This window comes from Thunnus albacares, chromosome 20 (assembly GCF_914725855.1).
Source record: "Thunnus albacares chromosome 20, fThuAlb1.1, whole genome shotgun sequence".
NCBI lineage: Eukaryota > Metazoa > Chordata > Actinopteri > Scombriformes > Scombridae > Thunnus > Thunnus albacares.
Genome location: NC_058125.1, coordinates 16,055,104 through 16,080,923, shown reverse-complemented (window position 1 = coordinate 16,080,923; position 25,820 = coordinate 16,055,104). Strand labels below are relative to the sequence as shown.

The 25,820-nt window shown below is 38.9% G+C and overlaps 6 protein-coding genes across 10 annotated transcripts; 5 read left to right on the top strand and 1 right to left on the bottom strand.

The window, feature by feature from the left end:
• Positions 1-502: 502 nt before the first annotated feature.
• LOC122971042 (sphingomyelin synthase-related protein 1-like) lies at positions 503-11,631 on the bottom strand. Of its 2 annotated transcripts, none has more exons than XM_044337478.1 (6): positions 11,373-11,631; positions 4,811-5,386; positions 4,040-4,135; positions 3,800-3,917; positions 3,555-3,705; positions 503-2,320 (listed from the first exon to the last, which is right to left on the bottom strand). In XM_044337478.1, exons 2-6 carry the CDS (start codon positions 5,365-5,367, stop codon positions 2,016-2,018), a joined length of 1,227 nt encoding a protein of 408 aa, XP_044193413.1. In that variant the 5' UTR covers positions 5,368-5,386; positions 11,373-11,631; the 3' UTR covers positions 503-2,015. The 2 variants fall into 2 exon arrangements, with proteins under 2 accessions (XP_044193413.1, XP_044193412.1); XM_044337477.1 differs by lacking the exon at positions 11,373-11,631 and adding an exon at positions 6,259-6,469.
• On the top strand, positions 7,164-9,104 carry LOC122971045 (dual specificity protein phosphatase 13-like). The gene is made up of 3 exons (XM_044337481.1): positions 7,164-7,577; positions 7,671-7,888; positions 8,036-9,104. The coding sequence occupies exons 1-3, from the start codon at positions 7,429-7,431 to the stop codon at positions 8,227-8,229; spliced, it is 561 nt and encodes a 186-aa protein (XP_044193416.1). The 5' UTR covers positions 7,164-7,428; the 3' UTR covers positions 8,230-9,104.
• On the top strand, positions 10,396-12,262 carry LOC122971046 (dual specificity protein phosphatase 13-like). Of its 3 annotated transcripts, none has more exons than XM_044337485.1 (4): positions 10,396-10,705; positions 10,893-10,930; positions 11,030-11,110; positions 11,650-12,262. In XM_044337485.1, the coding sequence occupies exons 1-4, from the start codon at positions 10,578-10,580 to the stop codon at positions 11,859-11,861; spliced, it is 459 nt and encodes a 152-aa protein (XP_044193420.1). In that variant the 5' UTR covers positions 10,396-10,577; the 3' UTR covers positions 11,862-12,262. The 3 variants fall into 3 exon arrangements, with proteins under 3 accessions (XP_044193420.1, XP_044193419.1, XP_044193418.1); XM_044337484.1 differs by having other exon boundaries at positions 11,027-11,110; XM_044337483.1 differs by having other exon boundaries at positions 10,893-11,110.
• Positions 12,263-14,387: 2,125 nt separating this feature from the next.
• Positions 14,388-18,812, top strand: LOC122971044 (dual specificity phosphatase 29-like). 2 transcript variants are annotated; one of them, XM_044337479.1, is made up of 5 exons: positions 14,389-14,475; positions 14,704-14,773; positions 16,061-16,245; positions 17,284-17,504; positions 18,270-18,812. In XM_044337479.1, the coding sequence occupies exons 3-5, from the start codon at positions 16,091-16,093 to the stop codon at positions 18,494-18,496; spliced, it is 603 nt and encodes a 200-aa protein (XP_044193414.1). In that variant the 5' UTR covers positions 14,389-14,475; positions 14,704-14,773; positions 16,061-16,090; the 3' UTR covers positions 18,497-18,812. The 2 variants fall into 2 exon arrangements, with proteins under 2 accessions (XP_044193415.1, XP_044193414.1); XM_044337480.1 differs by lacking the exon at positions 14,704-14,773 and having other exon boundaries at positions 14,388-14,475.
• A 272-nt stretch (positions 18,813-19,084) lies between these two features.
• On the top strand, positions 19,085-22,593 carry LOC122971104 (dual specificity phosphatase 29-like). Its single transcript, XM_044337597.1, has 3 exons — positions 19,085-20,583; positions 20,818-21,035; positions 21,268-22,593. The coding sequence occupies exons 1-3, from the start codon at positions 20,456-20,458 to the stop codon at positions 21,474-21,476; spliced, it is 555 nt and encodes a 184-aa protein (XP_044193532.1). The 5' UTR covers positions 19,085-20,455; the 3' UTR covers positions 21,477-22,593.
• A 962-nt stretch (positions 22,594-23,555) lies between these two features.
• On the top strand, positions 23,556-25,732 carry LOC122971103 (dual specificity phosphatase 29-like). Its single transcript, XM_044337596.1, has 4 exons — positions 23,556-23,698; positions 23,838-24,057; positions 24,138-24,361; positions 24,740-25,732. Exons 2-4 carry the CDS (start codon positions 23,876-23,878, stop codon positions 24,952-24,954), a joined length of 621 nt encoding a protein of 206 aa, XP_044193531.1. The 5' UTR covers positions 23,556-23,698; positions 23,838-23,875; the 3' UTR covers positions 24,955-25,732.
• Positions 25,733-25,820: the final 88 nt, after the last annotated feature.

Genomic DNA, 25,820 nt, shown 5'->3' with positions numbered 1-25,820 from the left:
TAATGGCCAGTATGAACAGGAGCAGGGATTATTGCAAGAAAAACCTATTTAAATGTTAATTTGGGAACCTCACTATTATGTTAAGACAGACTTGAAAATTTGTAAAACATGTCCTTTAAGCTACATAAGAAAAATGCACCTAAGTTATTTTCATAAGAGCTCCATGGCCAATATTCACAATTTTGACAGTTCATGACATGAGTCACAGTGCTGAAAAATAAGACTGCTGTGAAAATATAATAATATATTTATAGTTTATATGAATAATAGGTTTGACTTTTTTCATATTTCCCTGGAATTACAATTTTTGTTTGTCCATAGTAGAATGTCTGCTCACCATCAGTGGTTTGTGATTGATTAAAATGCACAGCAAACATTAGCTTTCAACAAGTTTATGAAGTGTTAAACTCTCATGGCAACGACTTTCACGGTATCCACTTATCTTTATAACACACATCAATTATATGGTTGTGCAGTGAGTGAAAAAGATAAGAAACTGGTCTTTGATTTCAGCTCTTTAATGATGGAAATGACTGAATGAGACATGAAACAAGTATAATGTGGCTTTGAAGGAGCAGATCAACACAACAGCATCATTTACTAGGAGAAAAGATGTGTCGTAACCTGTAAACTCCATTCTGAATACTGGTATTTCTAACATGCTGTAATGACCAAATCAATAACGTTGTCTCTACTACAGTGGCAGGTTTCACTCGATGAAATGTAGAGGCCAATCTGAAATCAACATTACACTTAAAAAGCACATTGTGTTTCAAACAAATAGTTATGAGCAACTGTAAACATATTTCTTCATGTGCATGTTGCTGTAACTTTGTATATAGCATATAAAAATACCTATTGACATTTACAAAATGAAATAAATTAATATAAACAAATACATACAAATTTAAGGATCCTTATAAGAACTATTACTACAGATGAATGTTACAGGATTAATATCAGGGAGAGCTCAAATTGCATTTAAGTCTGGTCATTTACAATGTATAATGATTAAAAAAGCACTATACAACTATCCAACAGTAAACATGGAAAATCTTGAACATTTCTACACAGAGAAAACTACTGTAACACTGAACATAATTGGCAAATGGAATTATATTTAAGACAACTGGAAAAAAATCATTCCACGTTTTTGGCAGATAAAGAATTTTCTTTCCATATTTCTTAATTTTCTCGAATGGGTCTGGTTTAGAAAAGGCAGGTTGTGTGAACTACATAAATAACTGAGTCATATACTGTAATTTATCACATGATGATTTTCTCTGTCAGCGTTTAATCGCATTGTCAAGCATAAAATCTCAAGGAATGCAAACAAGTAAGATCTGCTTCTCAACATGATGAACAATATTTTGCCATACAGACTAGAGCAACGGTGTCATGTAGATCCTTTACATATTGCTTTAACAGTGGTCCATGAGAGTTGCATTTAGTTGTGGAAGGTGAGACAAAACTTTCAGTCCGAACCTTGAAATGATCAGGTGTTTTAATTGCACAGGAAATGAAAAATGTAAAGGATTATGTGCACTGGTGCCTGAGAATAGTGTTGATGTGGCTTAATTTTATCATGTACTACCCAAATACTCTTATGTTGCAATTTTAAGTTGGGAAGTACTAAAAAAAATGCAGTTAATGCTACATAAAACCCCTCAGATTTAATATACGCAACCAATCAACGTGATGTATTACCACAAAGCTCACTTTTCAAATTGAGCAAAGGGTGTTGATGGGGTCTTTTAAGAAACTCCACAGGGTTTTGTGGATTTTATGTAATCCAACTAAAAATGCTGTCAGGGGAAGCGGGCGAGGAGCCAAGTCCCAAAATATGAGGAGGTATGGCTCTGTGTATTGCATCTGGCCTCAGCGCTGACAGGATCGCATCAGTCGTCTTTGTTGATGAGAGTATCACACACACCGCCTCAGTTGGCAACTTGACAAAAGCAGACAAAAAAAAACAGCACAGGCTAAAAATTGTCTGACAGTACCGCCGCCGTTCATTATCCGATCAGTCTCCTCATCACAGTGGGTCTAGAGAAGGGCCAGCAGTACTCGTTGGGGACAGGCCCATTGACGTTGCACTCGAAGAAAGAGAACATGGGGAACCAAATGCGAGCTCGCCGACTCTGCTGGTAGGCCCGAGTGTTGGCTAGAGTGTGGTAGTACAGGAAGAGTCTGGTAGTGATGTAGAACGCTATGAACACGTCAATGGAGTAGTGTTCATGTGCAGCCAGGATGAAGAAGATGCCAAAGAGATTGAGGACCCAGGACAATGTGTGAATGAAGTGCCAGCTTCTTGGAGTGTCTGTTTGTGACAAACGAAACAGCAGTTGTGGATAATTTGAACAATTGTTTTTATTCTGCTATTTGCTAAACCCCTGTGAAATGTAATATATTCTTGAATGACAGACTATTTCTGTCCAGTTCAGACTAAGGATGTGTAGCTTTTAAATTTCAGTTGTAGTACCAAAGAAGACCACTCGGTGGCAACGACTGGACAACGTTTCAAAATATTATTACACTATTTCTGCCTCCACCTCTGACTTTCTCATGATTTTGTACTTTGACCCTCCTGGGTCTTAGCTTTTAATAACTGGGAATAATTTCTCATGATTTTCATGAATGAATGTGGATAAAACCTGGCATCCACTGTGACATTTTAAAGATTATTTAAGTCTTTATACCAAGTATAAACAAGAGCTCATGTTTCATTCTTTTTGAGTGTTTTGTGGTTTTAAATCTTGAGTCACACAAAAAAATGAAAGATAAGTTAAAATATATTTTGTTTATTTAAAAAAAAAAGGATCAAAACAGCAAGACTGTGCATGATGTAAACTTTGAATTAATTTAGTAGTTTGCAGTTGCAGTTAGACTGCAACATAATGAGACAGAATACGCTGATAAGTTCTTAATGTCACTATAAAAATCAATCCAAGAACACCCTTTTTATTTTGCTTTTTCTCTTTTTTTGACTTAAGTTAATAATTGTTGTTAATAATTGTTATTTTTCTGTCAGTGTTGCTCTACAGTATTAACCTTACATGTTACCTGTTCTGTAAGATGCAAGTACAGAGAGAATTGAAGGATAGTAATAATGTTAATGACTGATATTGTTCGAGCAGTTGGTTCAGATTTGTAAATTTGTTTAGGAGGGTTAGAAATGGTGGGACTCACTTGATTTTTAATCAATTGTCAGAATTCTGTATTTTCTTTTTGTATTTTTGTGAGTCAATAAAAAGTAAAATAAATAAATAAAACAGGCCCCTTAGATAACGTCTAGATTAAATTATTAAACCACTAATCATTCACCATTAATACATAAACTGAGGAGCATAAGTGACATTCAGAGTTTCATTTTGAAGTCAAATTCAGTTAGTGTTATTCTTTATTGGTTATCTCAATCTCAAAAAGTTTAAGGAGCTCTTGAAGTAAAAAAAAATAAATAAATAAGTGCTTCTGTTCTCTACTGAATGTAAATCAAAAATGCATAAGTGACCTCTGAGTTTTCTGACTACAGCATGTCAAGAGAAGCTACTCACACTCTGTGACAAAGAAGTTGAGTAAGGTAAGGACCACAGTGTGACCGCTGAACATGTAGTCCCCACAGGTATGCACTCCTGTCAGTGTCATCCCAAAACCACTCCAGATGGCCACGGCCCGTTGCAGTTTGGCCCACATGTCACCGTACATCTAGTAGGAGAGAAGAAGTGAAACACTGATCTTTCAAAGAGGGAAAGATGTAGTATTTAAGATATAATCGATTCAAAACTGATCAATTCGTTACCTTTCCCGAGCACTGCAGGTGCTGTCCTGGCACAGACAAGGAGGTGACAAACATGGTGATGCAGCGCAGCATAAACACCGTCCCCATGAGGCTGCACATGCGCCGAAGAAGAATGGACCTACAAATCATAAGAACATAACCTTTTAGGGTCATAAGTTAAGCGACACGCTGTTCATATCAGTCGGCACAATCTCTGAAGTGTCAACAATATACTGATGTGAAAGACAGTCAGGACTCTACCTGTGTTTATGCAGCAGTAGAACCAGCAGCCAGATGTTACAGAGGATCACTCCACATGCCTCCGCCATGGCAAAGGCCCACGGTATTCTAGGCACACTGTTGAAGAGAGGAAATAAAGGGATTTAGAAGCATTCAAGTTATTTATCGAGCAAAAATCTCAAAACATTTGCTGGTTCCAGCTTCTCTATCTGCTGCCTTTCTCTGTTTTATTTCTCTGAAAATTGAATATTTTTTGGAATACTGTTTGAACTACAACTTAAGTTCATTTTTAACTATTTTCTGATTTTTCTTCCCATGACAAAAAATATTTATTAAATAGCAAAACATGCTGTAAACTAATATCACTATATGAAGGCAAAATCTGTGAGATCCAATGTTTCATCTCTCCAAACACACACTGGCATTTCCCTGAAATCAGCTCTCCCAATACACAAAGAAATTCCATGAGAAGCACAAAGCTGGTCCTAAACTACGGGTCACTCTACAAAGTAGGTCACTTAAAAAAAAAAAAACGTCAAAGATATCTTTGAACCAAAGGTAGCCCATCAGGAATATGGGAGGACAATAATAGAAACATCGTACAAGGAAGTAGGGCAGTTATAATGTCCACCATCTGGTGCAATATCCTGATAAAGAATATATGCTTTTATTTCGCTCTCTCTTCGTCATTTCACTGCTGACTAATTTTTTGGTTGTTTTCTGTAGCCGAAAAGTCAGAAAAATAATGCTTAAGAGTGTCTCAAAACTAAATGTGAGCTCTAAAAAACTCACCTGTCAAGGAAGATATCTGGCAGTGGAGGGTATGTGCGCATGTCAGGCACCCTCTCATGCACTATGACCATGACGAAGGACGTGAACCCAAACACAAACACCACATAGATGGAGCTCAGCACTGTCTTCCAGTACTCTGGATCGAGGCGCCTAGTCTGCTGCTTGTATTTCCCATTAGTGTACTGGTGATACTCCTCTCCCACCGGTGCTGTGTCAGTGCTGTCACAGTCTCTCCCTGGGTCTCCGTTACACAGCCAGTCCAAAGTGCCTCCGGAGCCTGTAGGAGAGTGGCCGTCAAAGGGGAGACCCAGCTCCTCCAACACGTCCATGTTCTGTTTCTGGAGTTTGCGGATCGACACCATCAGCCGCTTGATGTCCCCCAGCACCTTGAGCTCCAGAGGTGGTGAACGGAGGTCATACTCACTGAGGGCGAGCAGACTGGTGCCGTCCAGTCGATGCTTGTAGCACAGAAGGTCCACATAGTCACAGAAGCCCTCTTCCTTTAGCCACTTGGCCACATGTTTGGGCGTCCAGCGACGGACACTCAGTTGGGTCATTTCCTCCACAATCAGAAGGCTGAAGAAAAGAAAATCAACAGTTATAAGTGCACCTCCAACAACTGACTTCTCCCCTACTATCAATATCAGTTCCTTATTGACTTCCTCGCCAACAAAGGAATCTTTTATGCCCTATTAGTCACTTTATTTCCACTGAATCAGCAATACTAAATCCAAACAAACCACACAAAAACTGCCACATAGACAGAAAATAACTTCACTTTGTGACAAAGTTAGTGATAAACAAGACCATTCCTGCAGGCAAGCTGAGCATTCATACCTTGAGCAAATATATGAGGTAAACAAAGGCAAGAATTTGCATTAGTTTACACAGTGGGAACCACACCCTAAACATGTAGGTGAAAGAGCAGACGTACAGTATTCCTCAGGCCACACAGTGACTTTAAGACTTTAGTGCTTGTTATAGATGACTTGTTGGTTTTACTCCAATCTGTAATCTTATTAATAGCCGAGAATATCCTACACGCTGACTGAGGAAATCACGTTTATGCTCACTCCTGGGTCACTGGAAAACTCTACTCCCTAGATTGTCACTACATTCATACAATGCTGTTAAGGTTAAATTATTCTGGTTTACAAAACAAGCAGAAACTCATAATGGACGGTCATCTGCAATAACAAACGTCACTTGGATGTCAGTAAGATGGGGCCAGGAGATAATGCCACAACTAAAAGCCTATTAAGTAAAGTAGCAGACCTGCTAGTTAACTGTTAACCACTCACATGCCTAAAGTAAACATGAAAGCAAACGACAGCATCATCTCCTCTAGCACAACAACGCTGAAGGCTAATTCAGCTCTAACGTTAGCTAACGTCAGCTAACAAGCCCTTTCCTTGCTTGATCAATTGGTGTGCGGTACGCTCACTTACCCGGGCCAAGATGTAACAGGACACGATGCGGAAACTTATCTGGTCACCTAGCTAGCTATATGGCATCTCACAAGAATCTGAAGAAGTCGCATTAGTGTTTGCTGAAATGACAGGGGCTTGTTGGAAATCATTTCGCCCTGTCTTCGCGCTGGTTAGCATTACTGTTGATTACACAAGGCCGTAATGTCCACACAAGCTGCGCACACACATTCGGTTATAACGGGATTGATTCTACCTAAGCAATAGTGACACCTACTGGTGAGAAGACGGCACTGCAGCGCCTTCGTCAATCAGTGCTATAACGTTAATTGTGATAGTGAAAAGTATTTTTTTAGCAGTTTAAGACCATAAAATGTGAAATCGTGTTTGGACATAAATTGCACTTGTTTCTGTTTTTTTGCAGTGTATTTTATTACTATTTTCCATTATTTTTTCTGCTATTTAATCAAACTGTGGATGCCACAAACAATGTAGTCCACACATTACATTATTCAACTCACACCATGCCAAAAACAAACAAACAAACAAACAAACAAACACTGCAAACATTGCAAACAAACAAACAAACATACAATCAAACAAAACAAAACAAAAAACACCAACAAAAAGTAAAAACAGCCCTTCAATTATATACAATGAGCCAAAATTAAAGAATTAAAGAATATATATATTTTTTTTATAACAGAACATATATTCTTTCTGGCATTTTTCGTTTTCCAAATACAAGATAAAAGGTGATCAAAATCTTAAGAATCAGAAAGTTTGTGCACAGTTTTTGTTTTCCAATGACAACTTCTCTAGGAGAAGAAAATAAGACATTTGATCAATAAATAAATTAAAAGTTGGAGCGGTCTTGTCTCTCCAACACAACAAAATACATTTTTTTGCAAAATAAGTAATGGTAATGGTAATTTTTAATTTATCTAAGTTCAGCAAGGAATTTAATAAAAACAAATTGCAATTTACAAAGATAGAGCTGTGACTGGAGGTGACCAACATTTAGAATATGGGTCACTGATTTAATTTTAGACCAGGAACACCTGTCCTTGTCAGTACCAACATGGTTGTAGTAAAGCCTCAAGTTTGAAAATAAATGATGGGAGAAGAAATCACACAAATGGTTAGTTTCAGAGTAGCATTTTGTTCTATTTTGTGCTATCTTAAAGGTTCATGCTGTCAACTATGAATAATCTGCAGGAAGTTAGTGCCGTTTCCCCTGCAACTCCTTCTGTGAAAGACTTGGTGAAGGTTTTGTATGGAGGAAAAAGGTTTGGTAATCATGTGGATGAAGTTTGGCCTAACCTGTTCATTGGCGACATGTAAGTCTTAACAGGTTATAGCATAAAATTAGAACCCCAGTTTGATGTATTTTGTATTTTAAGGTATTTCTGAATGATTTCTTCTGTACACAGGTCAGTAGCCAATGACCGCTACAGTCTGTGGAAGCTGGGAATCACTCATGTTCTGAACGCAGCTCATGGGAGGATGCACTGTCAGGGGAGTCATGACTTCTATGGATCTGCTGTGGATTATTACGGAGTGCCTGCAGATGACTCACCGTCCTTTGACCTCTCTCGCTATTTCTTTCCCTCTGCTGAGTATATTCAGAATGCACTTAACACTGCTGGTGGTAAATATCCATCCTGTTGCTTTAATGTCACTCATTTTTATGACAGATTGTGCAGTCGTCTCCTCAACTCATTCATCTTATTCAGAATAAAATCTGTATCAATTTATGTTTCAGGCTCATTGCAATCTTCCCCTTCTTTTTCTCTAGCTCGGGTTTTTGTCCACTGTGCAGTCGGAGTAAGCAGGTCTGCCTCCCTTGTCCTCGCTTATCTAATGATCCACCACCGTTATTCCCTACTAGAGGCCATTAATAAGGTTAAAGAGCACAGGTGGATTTTCCCAAACAGAGGATTCCTCAAACAGCTTCGGGCTTTGGATTTGAAACTACGCGAGACATCATGAACACCAATCATATTTAATCATCTGCACTGCAACAATTCACTGATATTCTGACTTACAGAACCTCAAACGCCTGTTTTCCTGTTTTCATAACAAATGAAGGATTCAGTGCCTGCCAGTGGAGGGAGACACTGTACTTCACTTTAATCTCTTTGTTTCAAGAGCTCTATTGAAACAGGAGTCTTTTCTTTGACTCTGGTGCTGCATTGGATGTGAATCATGCTGCCTTTTCACAAGATATTGACCCCAATATTAATAGGAGATGAATGTAATCGACTTACACCTCAGCCAGAATCAATTTTAAAACCTGCGACAGAATGACTTGTATTATGCTGAAGAAAAAAATACATTCATTATGCTGTGTTACAGTTAAAGTCTTGTTGTGTGAGCACAAAAGCAAACATTAACCTTCCAATTATTTCAATTAACCTTTCATCATATTTAACTTTCAAATAATTACATTTCATTCACTCCATATATTGATTTGCATATTTGTATTCTGGTAAGACTTTATTTTAAAGTCTCCTCTTTAGCATTCATGTACAATCAATAGATGGTTTATAACATGCTATATTTTAGTTTTAAGCAGAGTTAAGAATATTTTTAAGTGTTAATTCATGTTATTGTCAATGACTATACAGTAACTCATCTTATGAAGCATCCATAATTGGTGTATTAACAGATAATGTATGAATGCTTGATGATATAGCATTTGTAACCACGTATATATCAACATGTCTTATATATCAAGAGCTTTAAACTTTCCTGTAAATGATTTGTCTATGTGTTGTGGCACAAAATAAATACTTAATAATATGCTGAAAGGATTTGTTTATGTGCGTGAAGTCAAATCATTAGAGAGGATTACAGCTATGTTAACTGTCTAAGAGAGGTTACAATTGTTGAGAAATACATTCATAAACAATGACAGTATAATGTGTTAGAAACCACTAATTAGGTTTCTATATGCTATCTATAAATAGTAAGAAGGGTGGGTTAAATTAAAGTGTTACTTTCACTCCTGTTGAAGGGCTGCTCTTGATAATTAACCTTCAGTCCACATGCTGAGGGGAACGTACAGTAATGTAAATGCTTTCACAAATCTCTTTTTTTTCCATGTGCATTTTACACAGGTGGTGATGGTTTTATTGTCTACTCAAGGAGACAGCATCTCTCGCCAACATGTCTTGTGGTTCCAGTGGTGAACTGGACTCAAGTTGAGTTAATGTCATGGAGTCAAGTGCTGGAAAACATATTCGTAATTACATGATTATGTAAATATTTGAAACCTGACAGTCTGCTGTGGCTTTTCTGTGGTGAAGGTGATCATTCAACATGACAATCTCCAGATTCCCATGGTGTTTTATATCTTGTGAATCAGACATAGAGGAAGATGTGGAATACTTTTTCATTAATGACTAAGAAATATCTTCTTCTTACATTACCGGTGCTCTCTAGAATAAAAGATATTGGCTGGTGAATCCTCTGGAACACTTTGTCCTAACATCTGCATGGACACATGTTCATCATATTCTTAATTTTTTTCACATATTCAGGTGGGATTGCTTTATCAATAAGGAGAAGCAGCACTTAAAACAATCAATCAATAACTGTCTCCAGGTCAAAAGGACCCGGAGACATTTATTGACTGATTTTGTATACAGCATGATATTTCCCAACACATCATTACATCCGCATGTTACATACACATTCATGACCCTGAATGAGAAGAGGTCATTAAATTTCATGTTGTAAAAGAGAGGTTAATTATGTTTTTCTTCAAGTTAAAGGTTAAAATGGGTGAAATTGACCTGTAACATAAAAGGAGGGTTAAAAGAGATATTTTCCGCACTGTGACGACTATTTGATGTCATGTTCAGCCAAGTGAAGCTTAATTTTTCCCTCTCCGTCCAATTTGCTTTCACAAAATATTTATATCAGAAAAATAAACAAAATGTATTAAGCTGTTACAGTATATTTGTTCCATAAATGCTGCATTACAGTGGCCTTCCTGTGATCCAGTATAAGCAACTCACTTAAACATTTGTCCATAATAACACCCAATTATCACTGCTTTATGGAATGATTCATTTCTGTTTGAGGCTTATTAAATTAGGGTCCCACAGCGGTGTGAAAAGCAGAGCCCAGGCTGCAGTGTGTTTGTTGTTCTGCCCTCTGCACGAGTAAGACTACACGCTAGGTTAAGCACTAAATTGGGTAACTGTCCAGTGACTGCAGATAAACACCTGCTCGTACAGATCATCCTGAGCCGGAGTAGACGGGAACTGCTTTAATACAATAAACATTTGGAACAGTAATCGATCCAAGACGGGAGGATTTTGGACTTAAAAATGTCAGCCCTGAAAGGCAAGAGAAAAGAATACCTAACTGTGAAGGATCTGCAGAAGGTTTTGGACTCATGCAAACTACACCTCAATCAAATTGACGAGGTCTGGCCAAACATATTCATAGGGAATGTGTAAGTATATAATTTATCTTAAATTTAATCCACACTCAATGAGTGTGGATTAAATTTGGCTTGTGGTGTTATATTAAACAGTTTCCCAAGGTCATATTCTTTGACATAACTCCTGCCAGTTATATTCTGACATGAAATATTGTGTTGAGTAAGTCTTGAACCTCTTTCTATCTCTTTGTCTTGCTAGGGCAGTAGCCCAAACCAAGACTTCCTTGCTGAAATTAGGTATAACTCATGTATTAAACGCTGCTCACTCCAAGCAAGGCAGCATAGGGAACCAAAGCTTTTATGGCAACGACTTTGTGTATTGTGGCATTCCAGCAGATGACTCGACATACTTTGATCTGGATGTTTACTTCCAGCCTGCAGCTGATTTCATTCATAAAGCTCTGAAGTCACCTGATGGTAAGACCCCTTGAGGCTTCTTTTTCACATGAATTATCAAATCTAACCTTCTGCATTGTGAAATAATGATAATTACATCATTCAGTAGCCATAAAGATTGTTGTAATCCCTGTACATCACATCTATTTTTCACTATATAAACCCATACACTCAAATTCTCCCATCATGTCATCCTTTCAATGTCACCTGTAACCACAGTGTACCACAGCTTGTAATGGTATGTAAGTGTATTTTCAGTCAGCAGTAATAATAAAGGTCTTACCTTGCAGAATTTAAGTCTATAATGTGACCATGGCTCCTTTCAGAGAAGCTATCAAGCAGAGGACGAGTTGGGATTAAAGAGACAGACAGGGCCAGTCTGCAAAGGGACCATAAATGAACAAAGGCGATGAATTGTGGGCTCTATTTTTAGCTCACAGCAGGAAAAAAGAAAGGCCACAGCGTGAGGCGAGCAGTCATGTATGATATTAATAAGACTGAGGCCTCTCACTAATCCTTCCCTCACATCCCTCTCTGCCTTCATCTTGTCTGTTCTTCAGGGAAAGTTCTGGTGCACTGCATCATGGGAATGAGCCGGTCATCGACCTTGGTGTTAGCGTACCTCATGATCTACCGTCACCTCCCGCTCAAACAGGCTTTGCAGAAATTGATCCAGAAGAGAGCCATCTACCCCAACAGGAATTTCCTGGCTTTGCTACTGGATCTGGATCTTCAGCTGACAAGAAAAAAGAAAACGTGTCAGATCCTGTAATGACGAGAAGTTTTCAGTTTTTGGCCACACAGTTGTGTGGTGCTGATGTTGATGATGATGCCACTCGGACTGTTGGTCCAACACTTTGAACCAGGGGGAAATATATTAGGCAAATATTGAAATGATAATGTTTACATGTTAACATGTTACATGCTAATAGGAAGTTACTATGTTTCTTAACAGTTCTTAACATGCATGTGAGCAGATAATTTTAGGCTTGTGAACATGTTATTATTCACCTTGAAGCACAATTGAGGCAGATGAAGTACAAATTAGAGAGTACAGAAAGAGCAGCTGAGCCTGACAAGCTGGCCACCGTACAGACAAAAAACCCTTTGATTTAGGTAACATCAGTGGTGGAAGAAGTATTCAAATCCTTTACTTAAGTAAAAGTACCAATACAGCAATGTAAAAATACTCCATTGCAAGTAAAAGTCCTGCATTCAAAATCCTACTGAAGCAAAAGTACGTAAGTAGTAAGTATCAGCAGCAAAATGTAGTTCAAGTATTGCAGTAAAAGTAGTGGTTTGGTCCCTCTGGCTGATATATTATTATTTATGACATCATTATTAATACTGAAGCATCAGTGTGTAAGCAGCATGTTACTGTTGTAGCTGCTGGAGGTGGAGCTAGTTTGAACCACTTTATATACAGTTAGCTAGTTTAGTCCAGTGGTTCCCACCTTAAGGGTTGGGCCCCTCCAAAGGGTCAACAGATAAATCTGAGGGGTCATGAGATAATTAATGGGAGAGAAAAGAAGAAAAAACAAACTTCTGATACACAAATCGGTTTTCAGTTTGGACTTTTTCTCTAATCTTTTATTTTTGGTGAAATATTGGATCATTTGTACATTTATTGAAATGAAACCATGTGAGAAGTTTAGAGGGAAAAATCACTATTTGGTGGAGCTGTTAACAACTCATAGACATCTGAAATGTGATCCAGACTACACACGCTTTTTGTAAGACGTCAAAAACCAAAAAGGTTGGATACCACTGGTTTCATCTTTAACAATGTGTTATATTTTAAAATAAATGTAGTGGAGTAGAAAGTACAATATTTTCCTCTGAAATGTAGTGGAGTGGAAGTATAAAGTGGCATCAAATGGAAATACTCAAGTAAAGTACAATTACCTCAAAATGTTACTTAAGTACAGTATTTGAGTAAATGTACTTAATTACTTTCCACCACTGGGTAACATGACCTTTTCTCTGGTGTGACCATCAGGCTAAACAATTTTGTTGTTTTCTGTGTAATACCTTACATCCTGTGGGATAGATACAAGGGATATAGACATTTAATCTTGTTTGCTGATGATTTAGTAAGTAGCAGTAAGGATGTCTTACCAGTAATGCAGTATGGTTGAACACAGACTTAATGTGAGGTGAAATTGGGGACAAGACTGAACAGCTAATGATAATGAGATAATCAGATGTTATGACTATTTATGTCTTGAATTCTGTTTTTTACCTCTCATTCTTGTAAAATGGCTTTAGTACCTCACTTTGTATTACAGTAGAATGGACCAAATGTCATGTGGAAAATGTTTTACAAAGCATCATATTTTAGTAAATTTACAGGTGCCTCAGAAATGATAGAAAATGTTTTTGTTTCTGCAAACATCAACATTCAAACTCAAGATGGGAATCAATCTACAGCATCTGACTTTTTATCAACCTGTCTGTGTTCACAGTATGAAATTCCTTTGGTGTATCTGCCAAGATAGCTGAGCTGATCACCGCTGTACATCAAAAGATTTCAGGTTTTTTGATTGCACACAAAATCATCTCTAGAAATATTAGATATGTCACACACACATACGTATCTTATGTAGAGTTTGACAGCAGTGATTTCTCACAAATACGCACACAAATACACACACATGGGTATCTTCACAGGAAGCATTAAATTAAATTAAACATTTCATTGTGAATAATACCTCAAAATAATATGATACAGAAACAGCTGTAACAGAAAAAACTACATTAAGTTGTATGTCGCAGTTTGTATTGCTGGAGTCAGAAGTTCAATTTCAATAATTGTTTTTCTTCTGTGGATATTATATTTGCCATGATAAAAAGAAACACTGAGTATTTTTTATCTGTGTTCATCTTTCTGCTCTTCTTAACATACTATTCGATGATATGATTAAGTCAAGACTGAATGTGTCCATACTGCAGTTTTAAGTGTTATAAATTGCCTTATATTAGTTTTTGTGCATTCACTGAGGAAATGATCAACATATAAACTAAAACAGATCAGAACCTTCTGACCAAACATCCAGGTTTTCATTTAAACACAGTTCACTGCAGAGGAGAATCTCTATCTAAAAACTGTGTCAGACTTAAGCTCAAGTACAGCAGCACTGATCTAATTCTCTTGCTATTGAAGAAGCCGTGTGTCCTATCCTCCCTCCTGTGCTGCGCTGGTAGCTCGGGTAACCTTTAAGGAATGCAAAGGATGATGCCAGAATTATTTTGGGCTGAGATTCAGATGTTAAAATAGCAAAAAAGGTTACAGGGTAGATTACCAAGGAGAACGCAGACAGTTGTGCTGTCGACCTACATGTAGCTCTTGTGCAGAGAGACCTTGAAAAGCAACGTTTCCAGCCAAGGCAAGTGTCTACTAACAATATTATAAATTTGCTGCAGATAGAAGTCCATGTTGGAAAGTATTTAGTATGTAGAGTATATTTGTATGGGTTTATTATGCTGTATGCCTTTATTTGCAAGGTAAACATGTTTATGAAGCACTTTTAGAAATGAGTGTGTACTATGATGATACTACATTGCCTGATGGATCACCACACGTTCTTCTTTTATTAATTTGCCCACAAATTCAGACGAACCACATCCGAAAGGCTAAAGAGGGAAGTGTAATTCATAAAACCACCAAGAAGAGGCCCGGAGGAGGTAAAAAGCCATTTTTATTTGCCCTCTATGTTAACCGTGGGCACTTTCCCATACATAGCATCTTTAATTACACAGAAGTAGAGCAGGAAGGACAGGTTAGCCTAAGGGGGGAGGCTATGAAAGCAGCGCTGCAGCTCAGCATGTGCACCAGGGAAATCAGTTCTCTGCCCTGACTGTGGGAGGGAGGGAAGGGTTGTACTTATAGATCAATGAGGAAAAAGAAGAGCCTCCAGGTACTCTGGGCACATGTTGTACTTGTGCAAAGACACACTTTCCTCTGCCTTTAAGACTCACACACTCACATGCATCGAACATATGTTGGGTCAGATGCAGCTTTTCTTGCAAACACATGCTCTGAGTGACTCTCATGCAGGCTTACATGTACAAAACCCATGCACATGCAGAGATGGATAAAGCCATCATGATGTTTGAGTGGACCTCCATATGCCGCGGCAGCTTAACAAAAGGTCACTGAAACAGATTTGGTCTCAATGACTCATCCCTGTGGACACGACAATAGGTCTCCAAACCTGAGTGCCACATTATGTCTCCACACACCAGCAGAATGCAAATAAAGAGGCAGAGCTGCCATCGGTTTCTTTACTCTAACAATGCATACACATCACTTGTACGTCCCCAGCCTGGAGCAGAATCACACAGCTGCCTAAATGGATGCTAATGTATACAGTATGCATAGTATAAGTCTCTCTAAAGCCCAGTGTGTAAATTGTAAATGCACAGGTTAGACTTGCCTGCAGGAAATGAAAAGCTGATGTTTATAGGCCTTGAATACCAATTTTCTGTATCTCTGGAGATAAATAAATCTACCAAGAGCTACTGAACTGTGCATAAAATAATGAGAGCATCATAAGGTCATCCTACAATTATGTGTTCTTGTGGTCCTTTGCCACTATGAAGTGCATTTATTGGCATAATAATAGACTATATTTAAAGGCTATAGGCCTGTGTAGCTAATGTTCTAATTAGCAATTCTCTCTTTAATCCCATATTGTATTTCTCTCTCAGTGTAACTTTAGATAATGTCCTCACTTCAATAAAACCTATTAGTGGCCATCAATAGAGTTATTTAGCATTCATAGGAAAACCAGATGCCTGTAACTGTATCTTCATTTCCTTTCTTAAAGTGCAGATGAGCAAAATAAAGAGAAAACAAACATTTCCCACCCTTTTTAATGACTTCTCAGCTCACGGTGCGGTCCACAAAACCGCTGCTTAAACTCCCAGTTAAACTCTGTTAAGTGTGGTGTTTTTTTTTTTATGTGACAGCTTGTAAAAGCAGAAGTGGAGCATCCAGACATGCCCAGAGGCCTCAGCTGCTTAGCGAGCCCTGAGGGGGCAAACGGCAGGTATGAGACCCCCCCAGCTTCAGAGCTCCAGAGGCTGATGTGGACAAAGAAAGGGACCAGCAACCATCTGGATGAGGTCCAGCCCAGGATCTATATAGGAGACATGTGAGACTAGAGCAGTAAAATTCAACACATTTCAGGAACACTTTGCATTAAGACATACTAATAGGATTCTCAAACTGTCATAAAAGGTCAAAAAGAGAATCATCACCTGGCTGTGCATTTCAGAGTCTTTCAGCTTTGTTTTGGTTTTCCAGCCTGCTGTAGCTGCAGCTTTATTGTTTCATGTTTGCTAAAGTTTCTTTAGCAAAAAAGGCTAAAAATGAACTGTGTGCTACCTACCCAGCCTGGCACCAAACAGCAGACAAAGTTAGCGACTAGCTGGTGGACATGCAAGAGTCCTTCAGGAGTTGGTGGAGACCAAAATCAGAGCTACAAGGAGATTGAATATTGGACTTATATTCATCAGGTGGCCAGAAACAAGACTAAACAAATGTTAATGTCACTTCACGTCTGATGGATGTTTAAATAAGCAACTGTTTTCTAACAAGCTCGCTATATCAACAATTTAAAACATTATATCAGTACTGTGTTGCAGCTTGTTCAGAATACAATAATACAATATCAAAATGATACAGAGTTGCTTCACCCAAACAAAACCCAGACAGCTTATGTTTTATTTGCCCAGGTTCAGATATCTGTCTGAGATTTCTGCCACCATAAAAAGCTGAAATTCATTTTGTTAATGTTGCTCGCAGCATTGAAATATCACATTTTCAACAGTCCCTTGACATGTTTTTTAATTATTGTAATTAGGGTGAACAGAGCCTGTAAAAGTCTACCTTAAAAGACAAAGCAGGCTACTGTATGTTGACAGGGGCTGTACTGTGCACCATTAAAGGGATCATTCACCTAAGTGTGGATCCACAGCTTGACAATACAAACGTTTTTTTTTTTGTAATTTATGCATTAGAACAGCTTCATCACATAGTATTAGGAAATGTTTATATATGACAACTTGTGCAGTTGTGTGTCCTATGCCGTATGTATTGTATGTTTACTATCATGAAACCTGCTCATAGAAATGATAAACCCATCTTTTGCTTATCCGCACCGACACATAATTATGCTTCTTCCCTTTAGGTATGCAGCCAAAGACAAGAGGACTCTCCAGGCTCACCACATCACCCATGTACTTAACGCCGCTGATGGGAAGTTCAACGTTAACACAGGCCCCAGCTTCTACCGAGACACAAAAATCACTTATCATGGAGTGGAAGCTTTTGACATGCCATCCTTTAACTTGAGACCCTTCTTTTACCCAGCGGCCAATTTCATCAAGAACGCTTTGAGCTCGCCCACAGGTGAGGAGCTCTCACCGTGCTCAAGGTATTTCTCATCATTTTCACACATTAACTCGGGGAAGACATCTTTTTTCCTGCAAGGCAAGGTACAGAAACATTTGTCAGTCAATTCCCATTACAGCAGCCCCCAGTTGTATTAGTCATTAAAATGCAAATCAAATACTAAACATAATATCAAGCTAATATCTTTCCCCCACGGTAATCTTCTCATAAGCTCAGACCTTGGCCAGGAAAATTGGTTTTAAATGGATTGCCCTGGTAATTTGTAAGCAACACTTTTATTGGACATGGAAATTACACAATTATGTTTGTGGCCTGTGTCTGCCCAGCCTGTTATGCAAAGTGAAGTCGGTATCTGACATGACAGTAATAAGATGAGGCCTCCTCCTTCACATGCTGGCTGATCGGGGGCTCCAGTGTGTGGCAGGGCCTACAGTAATCCCCGGCAGAAATACACAGACGCCAAGACAGTTCAATTACGCGCTCCTCTGCGCCCTAATCCTCGGGCCCGATAAGGAACCAGGGATTACCGTGTGTAGAAACATTTGTTGCAACATTGTTGAAAACTTTTTAGTCAGGAGTTAGAAGCACTCCTCGTTGTGATGTGCATGGCTTTTAATCCACAGCGGAGTAACAAATTAGACAGTTAGAATAAAGTTCACCACAATAATCCAGTTGTCGCACGGTTGTAAATATAGACATGGAGCTGGTAGAGGGTGGCTGAGCTCTTCAATTTGAGTTTTTTCCCTTCCCGCCAATCGGCAGGTAAAGTGTTTGTCCACTGTGCAATGGGTCTCAGCCGCTCTTCCACCTTGGTCCTGGCCTACCTGATGATCAACGAGAACATGACGCTGGTGGATGCCATTAAAGCTGTCAGCGCCAACAGGAACATCTCACCAAATTCTGGGTTCCTGGAGCAGCTTCGAGAGCTGGATAAAGAGCTGCACTTCCAGGGATCATCGAAGAGCTACAGCCTCAATGGGCGGACTTGAAATAAAATCCATCAGTCCATAAATTTGGATTTGCTGCTTCCTCTGAGTTGGAAGTAGATATCACAACAAAGATATGTATGTACAAACATGTTTTAATTGTCTTTTCTTTGTAAGATATATTCCACTTCTTGTGAAAAAATTAAAGTGCCATATAAATACATTAAAGGATTATTTTTTAAATATTTTTATTGTTATTAAAAAATACCATTAATAGACCAAAACAAACACTTAATTTATCTTAATAACAGGTCATGTTTGTGTAAAACATGTCAATCATCACCCAAAAACGAATAAAAATATATAAAAGAGACATGAAGTCGCAGTGACATGTTTCTTCTTTACACTAAACACAACTAACATAAACACTTTCTTGACGAGAGTAAGATGAGACGTCTGCATGCTAAATATGAAGCTACAGCCAAGAGATGCTTAGCATAGCTTAGCATAGCATAAAGACTGGGAGCAGGGGGAAACAGTAGTCTGTCCCTCTACAAAGTAAAAAAAAAAAAAAAACCTACCAGCTGCTAAAGCTCATTAATTAACATGTTATATATCTCATTTGTTTAATGTGTACAAAATCAGATCTCTTGGCTATGTGCAGTGACTTCCTGGAGTTGTGTCCATGTTTAGAGATGCAAAAATGACAGTGGTAGTGATTACACAAAATGATGATTAATAAGTGTGCTTTTACTAGTATATATAGTATACTTTCTCGTTTATAGGGAATAGTGAAGGAGGTCACCCAAGGAGCCACTGCACCTGGCCAAGAAATAGCTACAGCACACAACTCCCCATAAAACCACTAATTGGCATCTTTACATTTCTGCTTGTGTACAAATTAAACAAACAAATTCTATTGAGTTAATCAATTAAATTTAGAGGCGCTGGTGGGTAGATTTATTTTAAACTTTGGCTCACTGTTTCCCCTTGCTTCCAGCCTTTATGCTCTCTTAGCTCTTGCATAGTTAATGCACACATGAGACTAACTCTCAGAAAGAAAGCAAATAAACGAGTTTCCCCACAAGGAATTGCTTAGAAAAAAATGGAAATCTGAACATATAACATCCCATGACAACTTCCATTTGCTGGGGAAGATCATGTGATATGATCGAAAGCTCCAGAATAGCTATTAAATGGACCTTGAATTGAGACTGTTTTGTTAATATACAGCATAGTTTAGTTGTCTCAGAATCTCGTCCTTTAGTGCGCTTACGACATCTGAGCTACACCAGAGATGGAAAAAAGCCGTTTCTGAGTAATTTGAGATTAAACTACAGTGTCCATGTTCATCATAATGAAGGAATGTATCAACAAATAAAACAGTATGTCTGTTTTATGTGTTTTTCTTAGTTTGGATGATCATATCAGTCACTGGCACACAGACAATACTTGTTAGTGGGATAAATTCAGGACAAATTCATTTTGTTGTTCAAAAACAAAAAGATAGAATAACAGCAGCCTTATCCTTTAAAATTCCCTACATCAGGTACAAATTGTGGTTTGAACTGGCAGCCTGACATAATTCTTCACAACGTTTTGAATCACTTACACTATTACAACTGTAAACACTGCTGTGGCTCTGTTGTCCAAGTTGTCACAACACAAGCAGGCTGGCTTCTGTCAAAGTCATCTGAGGAATAAATAGTCCACGCTGCTCCTGCCCAGACTCTGGCATCCTCAGCTGTCTAGTTCCAACAGGTCTCAGCCTCTAAACAACACTTATATCCAGCTCAGATGGAAAACAGGGCGAGCTGCACCAATAAGGTTAGAGTTTACTGTAGTTCCTCTCCAAATGCCTGCAGGAAGAAAAACTAACAGGACAGCAGCAACGATTTCACAAACTTTCCATCCAGGGAACATCAAGTATTCGGGGGGGGAAAGTTATCTGTTATCTAAGTGTTTCCTTTAATATAATTTGTGATAATTATATATGACACCGCTCAAGTGAAGGATGCAGATATGAGGCCAGAGGAGGAGCCAGACTATCAGACACCGCCCACCTGCGATCTGCTCAGCCTTCTGCTGAAGAACAGACGCCCCACTGGAGCTGTCAACGAGGTTTGGCCCAACCTCTACATTGGAGACGCGTAAGTGACATTCTCACTTCAGGGCTCAGCTGCAATATGGTGATTTGAATGTGAAACTGTTGCTGCAAAACAAGTCCTGTATTTGGCCAACTAGAGGGACAAATATGAAATCTGTACATTTGAGTCACCAGTGATGCACTGGCAAACATACAGTATGCTTACAGAGCTGGCCATAGGCGAAAAAAAAATCACTAATAATGACATTCCTTGTGTCATTCCTTGTGTTATTTACAGGGCTACAGCTCAGGATAAAACCCTGTTAGTGAATCTGGGAATAACACACGTGGTGAATGCTGCAGATGGCCCTCAGCACATTGACACTGGGCCACAGTTCTACAACGACACCAACATACTGTATCATGGAGTAGAAGCATCAGATTGTAAAGATTTTGACTTGAGCCCATTCTTCACCGAGACAGCTGATTTCATCCACGGTGCTCTGAATCAGAAAGGTAAAAGCCACAGATCCAAGCAAAAGAAAGACAGTAATGTTGGAGTGTAACGTTATATCATGTCATGATATGTTGCAATACAAAAGTTGCTTGAATACAATGAAGCCATTCTCAATGTTATTAGAAAAAAACTGTCCCTTTTTGCCATTATAAGAAGTCTAAATGGCTATTTATCTTTATGACCTACAAGCCTTTCAGACATTTGAGGTGATTGTGTCTCTTGTCCGTGTAGGTAAGGTACTCGTCCACTGTGCACGAGGGATCAGCCGCTCAGCAACTCTCGTGCTGGCCTTCCTCATGATCAAAGAAAGACGAACCCTCGTGGAGGCTCTTGAGGCTGTTTGTAAGCACAGAAACATTCTACCAAATATCGGATTTCTGAACCAACTCTGTAACCTGGACTCATCCTTGGCCCTGCAGAGGAGGAATATCAGGAAGTGAAGATGAGAGCGATTGGATGGATGGATTTTTGAATAAAAAAATTAAAGGAACATACCAATGATTTTGCATGTTTTAGTCTATTTAAGACAAATCACATAATCTTTACATCACAGCTTTTGTGTTTTAGGTTTTTGGATGTATTGTTCTACCTTCCAGGAAGCAATTGGTTTCCATTCATTTCTTTACAGTATGAACATCAGTTAGTAAACTCTGTAGTTGTGAAATCCATCCATGATAATGCAGTGCAAGAGCAGATTCATTTGAAATATCTGCACTGTATTCACATGACAATAACACATGCGTGCAGACTTGATGATCACTGTAATGGACTGCACTGCTCCAGCAAGTTTCAAGTGTCTGTTAAAGAAGTTGTTGATGATGTTGAGACTTGGACTTGAGAGAATTGACTTCCTGAAGACTTGTCATGAAACTTGAAAGATCCTGCAACAATTGGACAGCATCAGACACACAGCTTTAATATTTATACATTTACATTTTAGATATTACTGCTTAACTGCTTTGAAAGAAAAATATTCAAATGCTGTGTCATGCTGTGTGTTTACTGCTCAGCATTACAAGATTTGAAAGACTTACATCTTGACTTGCAATTTGTTTCTGAAGTCTTAGGACTTTGACACGTACTGAAAGACTTGACTTGAGACTTGCTCTAACAGACATGAGACTCGACTTGGACTGGTCTCAAATGACTTGTGACTTAATGAGGACTTATCTTGAATTACTGAAGAGCTGACTTGTCTGACGTGTCTCCAGTGATGTGAGACAGGAAAAATGTAAAAACAGCTCTGCTGCAAACTGGTTTTCATATTGTACTGCTATTATTTGACACAAATTGCTGTCAGTCATGTCTGAGGAAAACACATTTAAAAATCTGCAACAACGCACACGACACACACACAGTCAGCAAAAATGTAAAGTAGTACATTTATGGAGCTAACATATACAAGAACACTGGTATAGCCCTTTAATTAACAGTACAATCGATATAACAGAGACCATTAAAAAAATGCAGCACAACTGCCAAAAACCCCTGCTTGTACTTGAACAACACAAAGACAGTGTACGCCTATAAATAAACAATGCTTCATTTATTTATTCACATTTCTCAAAATACCGTCTTAACTGCTGCAGTCCAGCGTTGTACAGCTAAAAACTGTGATGTCTAAAGAGGCTTGATACAAGATGACAAAAATATGCCAGCATGGTTCTGAGCGTGTATACAGATTCAGGTCAGACTTTGAAAAGAGATGAAACGTTGAAGCCGTCTTAATAAGAGATGCTCTCCAGAGCACACTGGGAGACAGATAGAGAGAGAGAGACAGAGAGAGAGAGAGAAAGAGAGAGAGAGAGATGCTGCCAAAATAAAAGGAATTGGATATCACAGGTTTAATGATTTCACTGTCAGAATGAATGATGGCAGAGTATGAAGATATGAGGGAAAAATAAAGGAGTCTGATGGTGTGAAAACTCTGTCTGACATGTTAGCAGCTTCATCCACCCATTCTGCAATACAGTCATCATCACACTCTCACTTTGGGGGCTCACATTTAGATCACTGAATGGACCATGCATATCATATAACGTGGAATCAAAGACATGTGTCATCTTGTAAAAAAAAAACCTCATCTGTCTAACAATCTGACACATTTCAGTTCTCTTATGGCCCCCCGAGAAAGCTCCAGAAGATGCAGAACATCCTTAACGGGTGTTGCAAGGCAGCGCTTACACGGTTTCTCCCGGCATCTAAAGATATGCAGAAAGGCTAAGAGAGGCTGACACAATTTCAAGGAGTCGCTCATACAGCTGAGCAAAAAAAAAAAAAAGCTCAGAGTGCCCTGTTCACTCCAGTGAATATGGGTATCCTTTGGCAAGTGCAAAGTTTGGATAAGCACGGCTTCCTGCCAGCAGCGGAGATTAAAGTTGTGTGTTTAGAAGTGGATGGCAGGGACTTGCTTGGTGGAAGTTTTTCCCCACAGGCAGGGAACGTGGCAGCTAAGGTCAGGGGGGCCGCCATATCACAGCCCTAAAAATATCCTCTGCATTTGATGCCCGTCACAGAGCAGTTATACAATCTGTGCCCTGACTTGAGCCTGCCAGAATTAAACCTCACCATGTTCTGCCTTTAAGGACGGCTTCACAACAAGCCGGCTAGAATGATGAAAACAAAACTGTCGAGCAGGAAAATGAAGGACTTCAATCTCTCGGTGAGTTGTATTGGAGATGCATGCGGAAAACAAAAAAAACCCCAAAACAAAACAGAGCTTTTTCATGATTGTATAGCAGAGGAAAAATGGAAAGGAGGGGGGAAAAAAGCAACTGTGGTATTTCTTTTTCTCCCTTAAGCTAATAAATCATGTGTGAAAGGAAGCCACGGTGAGAAAATGGCTTCTCACAAGTCAAAGACTGGCACCAAGATAAATGTTACAAAGGCAGCGGAGGAATCCAGTCCAGTGGATGAATATGTCACACCTGGGGGCTATGAGCTGGAGAAAATCCTCAACCGTGGGAGTGTGGCTTACACTCATGTCAACGAGGTTTGGCCTAACACCTACATCGGGGACGAGTAAGTATAAAAAGCATTAAATTACTAAAATGAATAACTTAATAGAGGATTAAAATAATATCCACACTGGCTTCTCGCAGGGAGACTGCAAAGGACAAATATAATCTGGAGAAGTTGGGGATTACGCACATCTTGAACGCAGCAGAGGGGACATGGAACAACGTGGACACCGGAGCTGGTTACTACAGCGACATGGATGTCGTCTATTACGGCGTGGTAGCAGAGGACATCCCGACCTTTGACCTCAGCCAGTATTTTTTCTCTGCTGCCAAGTTTATTGAAGAAACACTAAGCAATCCTCAGAGTAAGATGACACAGATTTAAAGGGTCATTTCAGCCAAATTGCAGACGTTTTTTTTCACTTCTCTTTAATGGTATCCAGTCTTGATAGGTCTCTTCCACCTGAATATATAAGCTTTGAAATTTGTGCTCAAAAGTTTTGAAAAAATGAATGGTTTGGGCACCACAAATGAAATCTGATTCGCCTTATTCATGTTGTTGTAGCAGCAGAAATAAAAAAATGTAGATATCTCAGTGATAGATACCACTAGTTAGAAAGTGAAAAAATAGTTTTGTTGTAATTTGGATGAACTGACCCTTTAAATTGACAAAAGAACAAAATACAAGGAAAAAAAGTTGTAAATGTACCAAATCCCTGATTGTGTGATTTGCGCATCTCCAGATAAACTGCTGGTTCACTGCGTGATGGGAAGGAGTCGGTCTGCCACGCTCTTCCTTGCCTACCTCATGATCTGTGAGAACATGACGGTGGTTGACGCCATCGAGCATGTGAAAAAACGCAGGCGGATCATCCCCAACTGGGGCTTCCTGAAACAGCTGAGAGAATTGGACATGCAGCTCCAGGAGAAAAAGAAAGACACTACAGAGCAGAGCTGATTATAAAGACTTGTTGGGGCGAGTTGAGTCTCAGGTCAAGCCTCAAGTCATTTAAGACTAAATTCAAGTCAGGTTATAAGTCATTAGTCCAAGTCTAGACACAAATAAATCAAGAATCCTTTGTCAAGGTTCAGGACTATCACAGCAAGTCTCAAGTCAAGTCTTTAGTTATTCAAGACCAGTCCAAGTCAAGTCACAAAGCATTTTAGAGTCATGTTAAAAGTAATTACAGATAGTCCAATTAGTTTGAGACAGGTTCAGTTTAAATCTTAAGTCCAGGTCTCATGTCTATTGCAGCAAGTCACATGACAAGTCTGAAGTCAAGTCTCAGTTACTGAAGACAAGTCTGAGTCAAATCTCAAGCACGTTATTGGAGACAAATCCAAGTTAAGTCTCAAGTCATTCTAGAGGCGTCCAAGTCTATCAGAGCGAATTTAATTAAGTCTCAAGCCTTTTAAGGGATTAAGCCATTTCACTGGTCTAAATAAACAAGCTGCAAGCCACAATGCAAGGTCTCCAAATGCTGACCATTAAAATGATACAGCGTTTCAACATTCACCCTTTAAAGTTGTGTTAATAATGCTTTTTTTTTTTGCATCATTTAGATCAAGTCATTTTTTTGTATTGTATTAAATATTCAGGTGTGTAGCCATGAAAAACCTGCCTGTTGCTCTCTGTTGTGTATGGTTATTGCTCTGGAATTTTACCATCATCAAAACTGAAGGCAAGTCAAGCTTTTGGGGGGGGTGAAATCTCAATTAAATCAAGTCTCAGAGCAGCCAAGTCCAAGTCAAGTTTTCTTTTTCACTTCTTTTTTATTTTAAAATACTTTTCTGCAGAGAAAACGGACTCCTGGATTACCACCA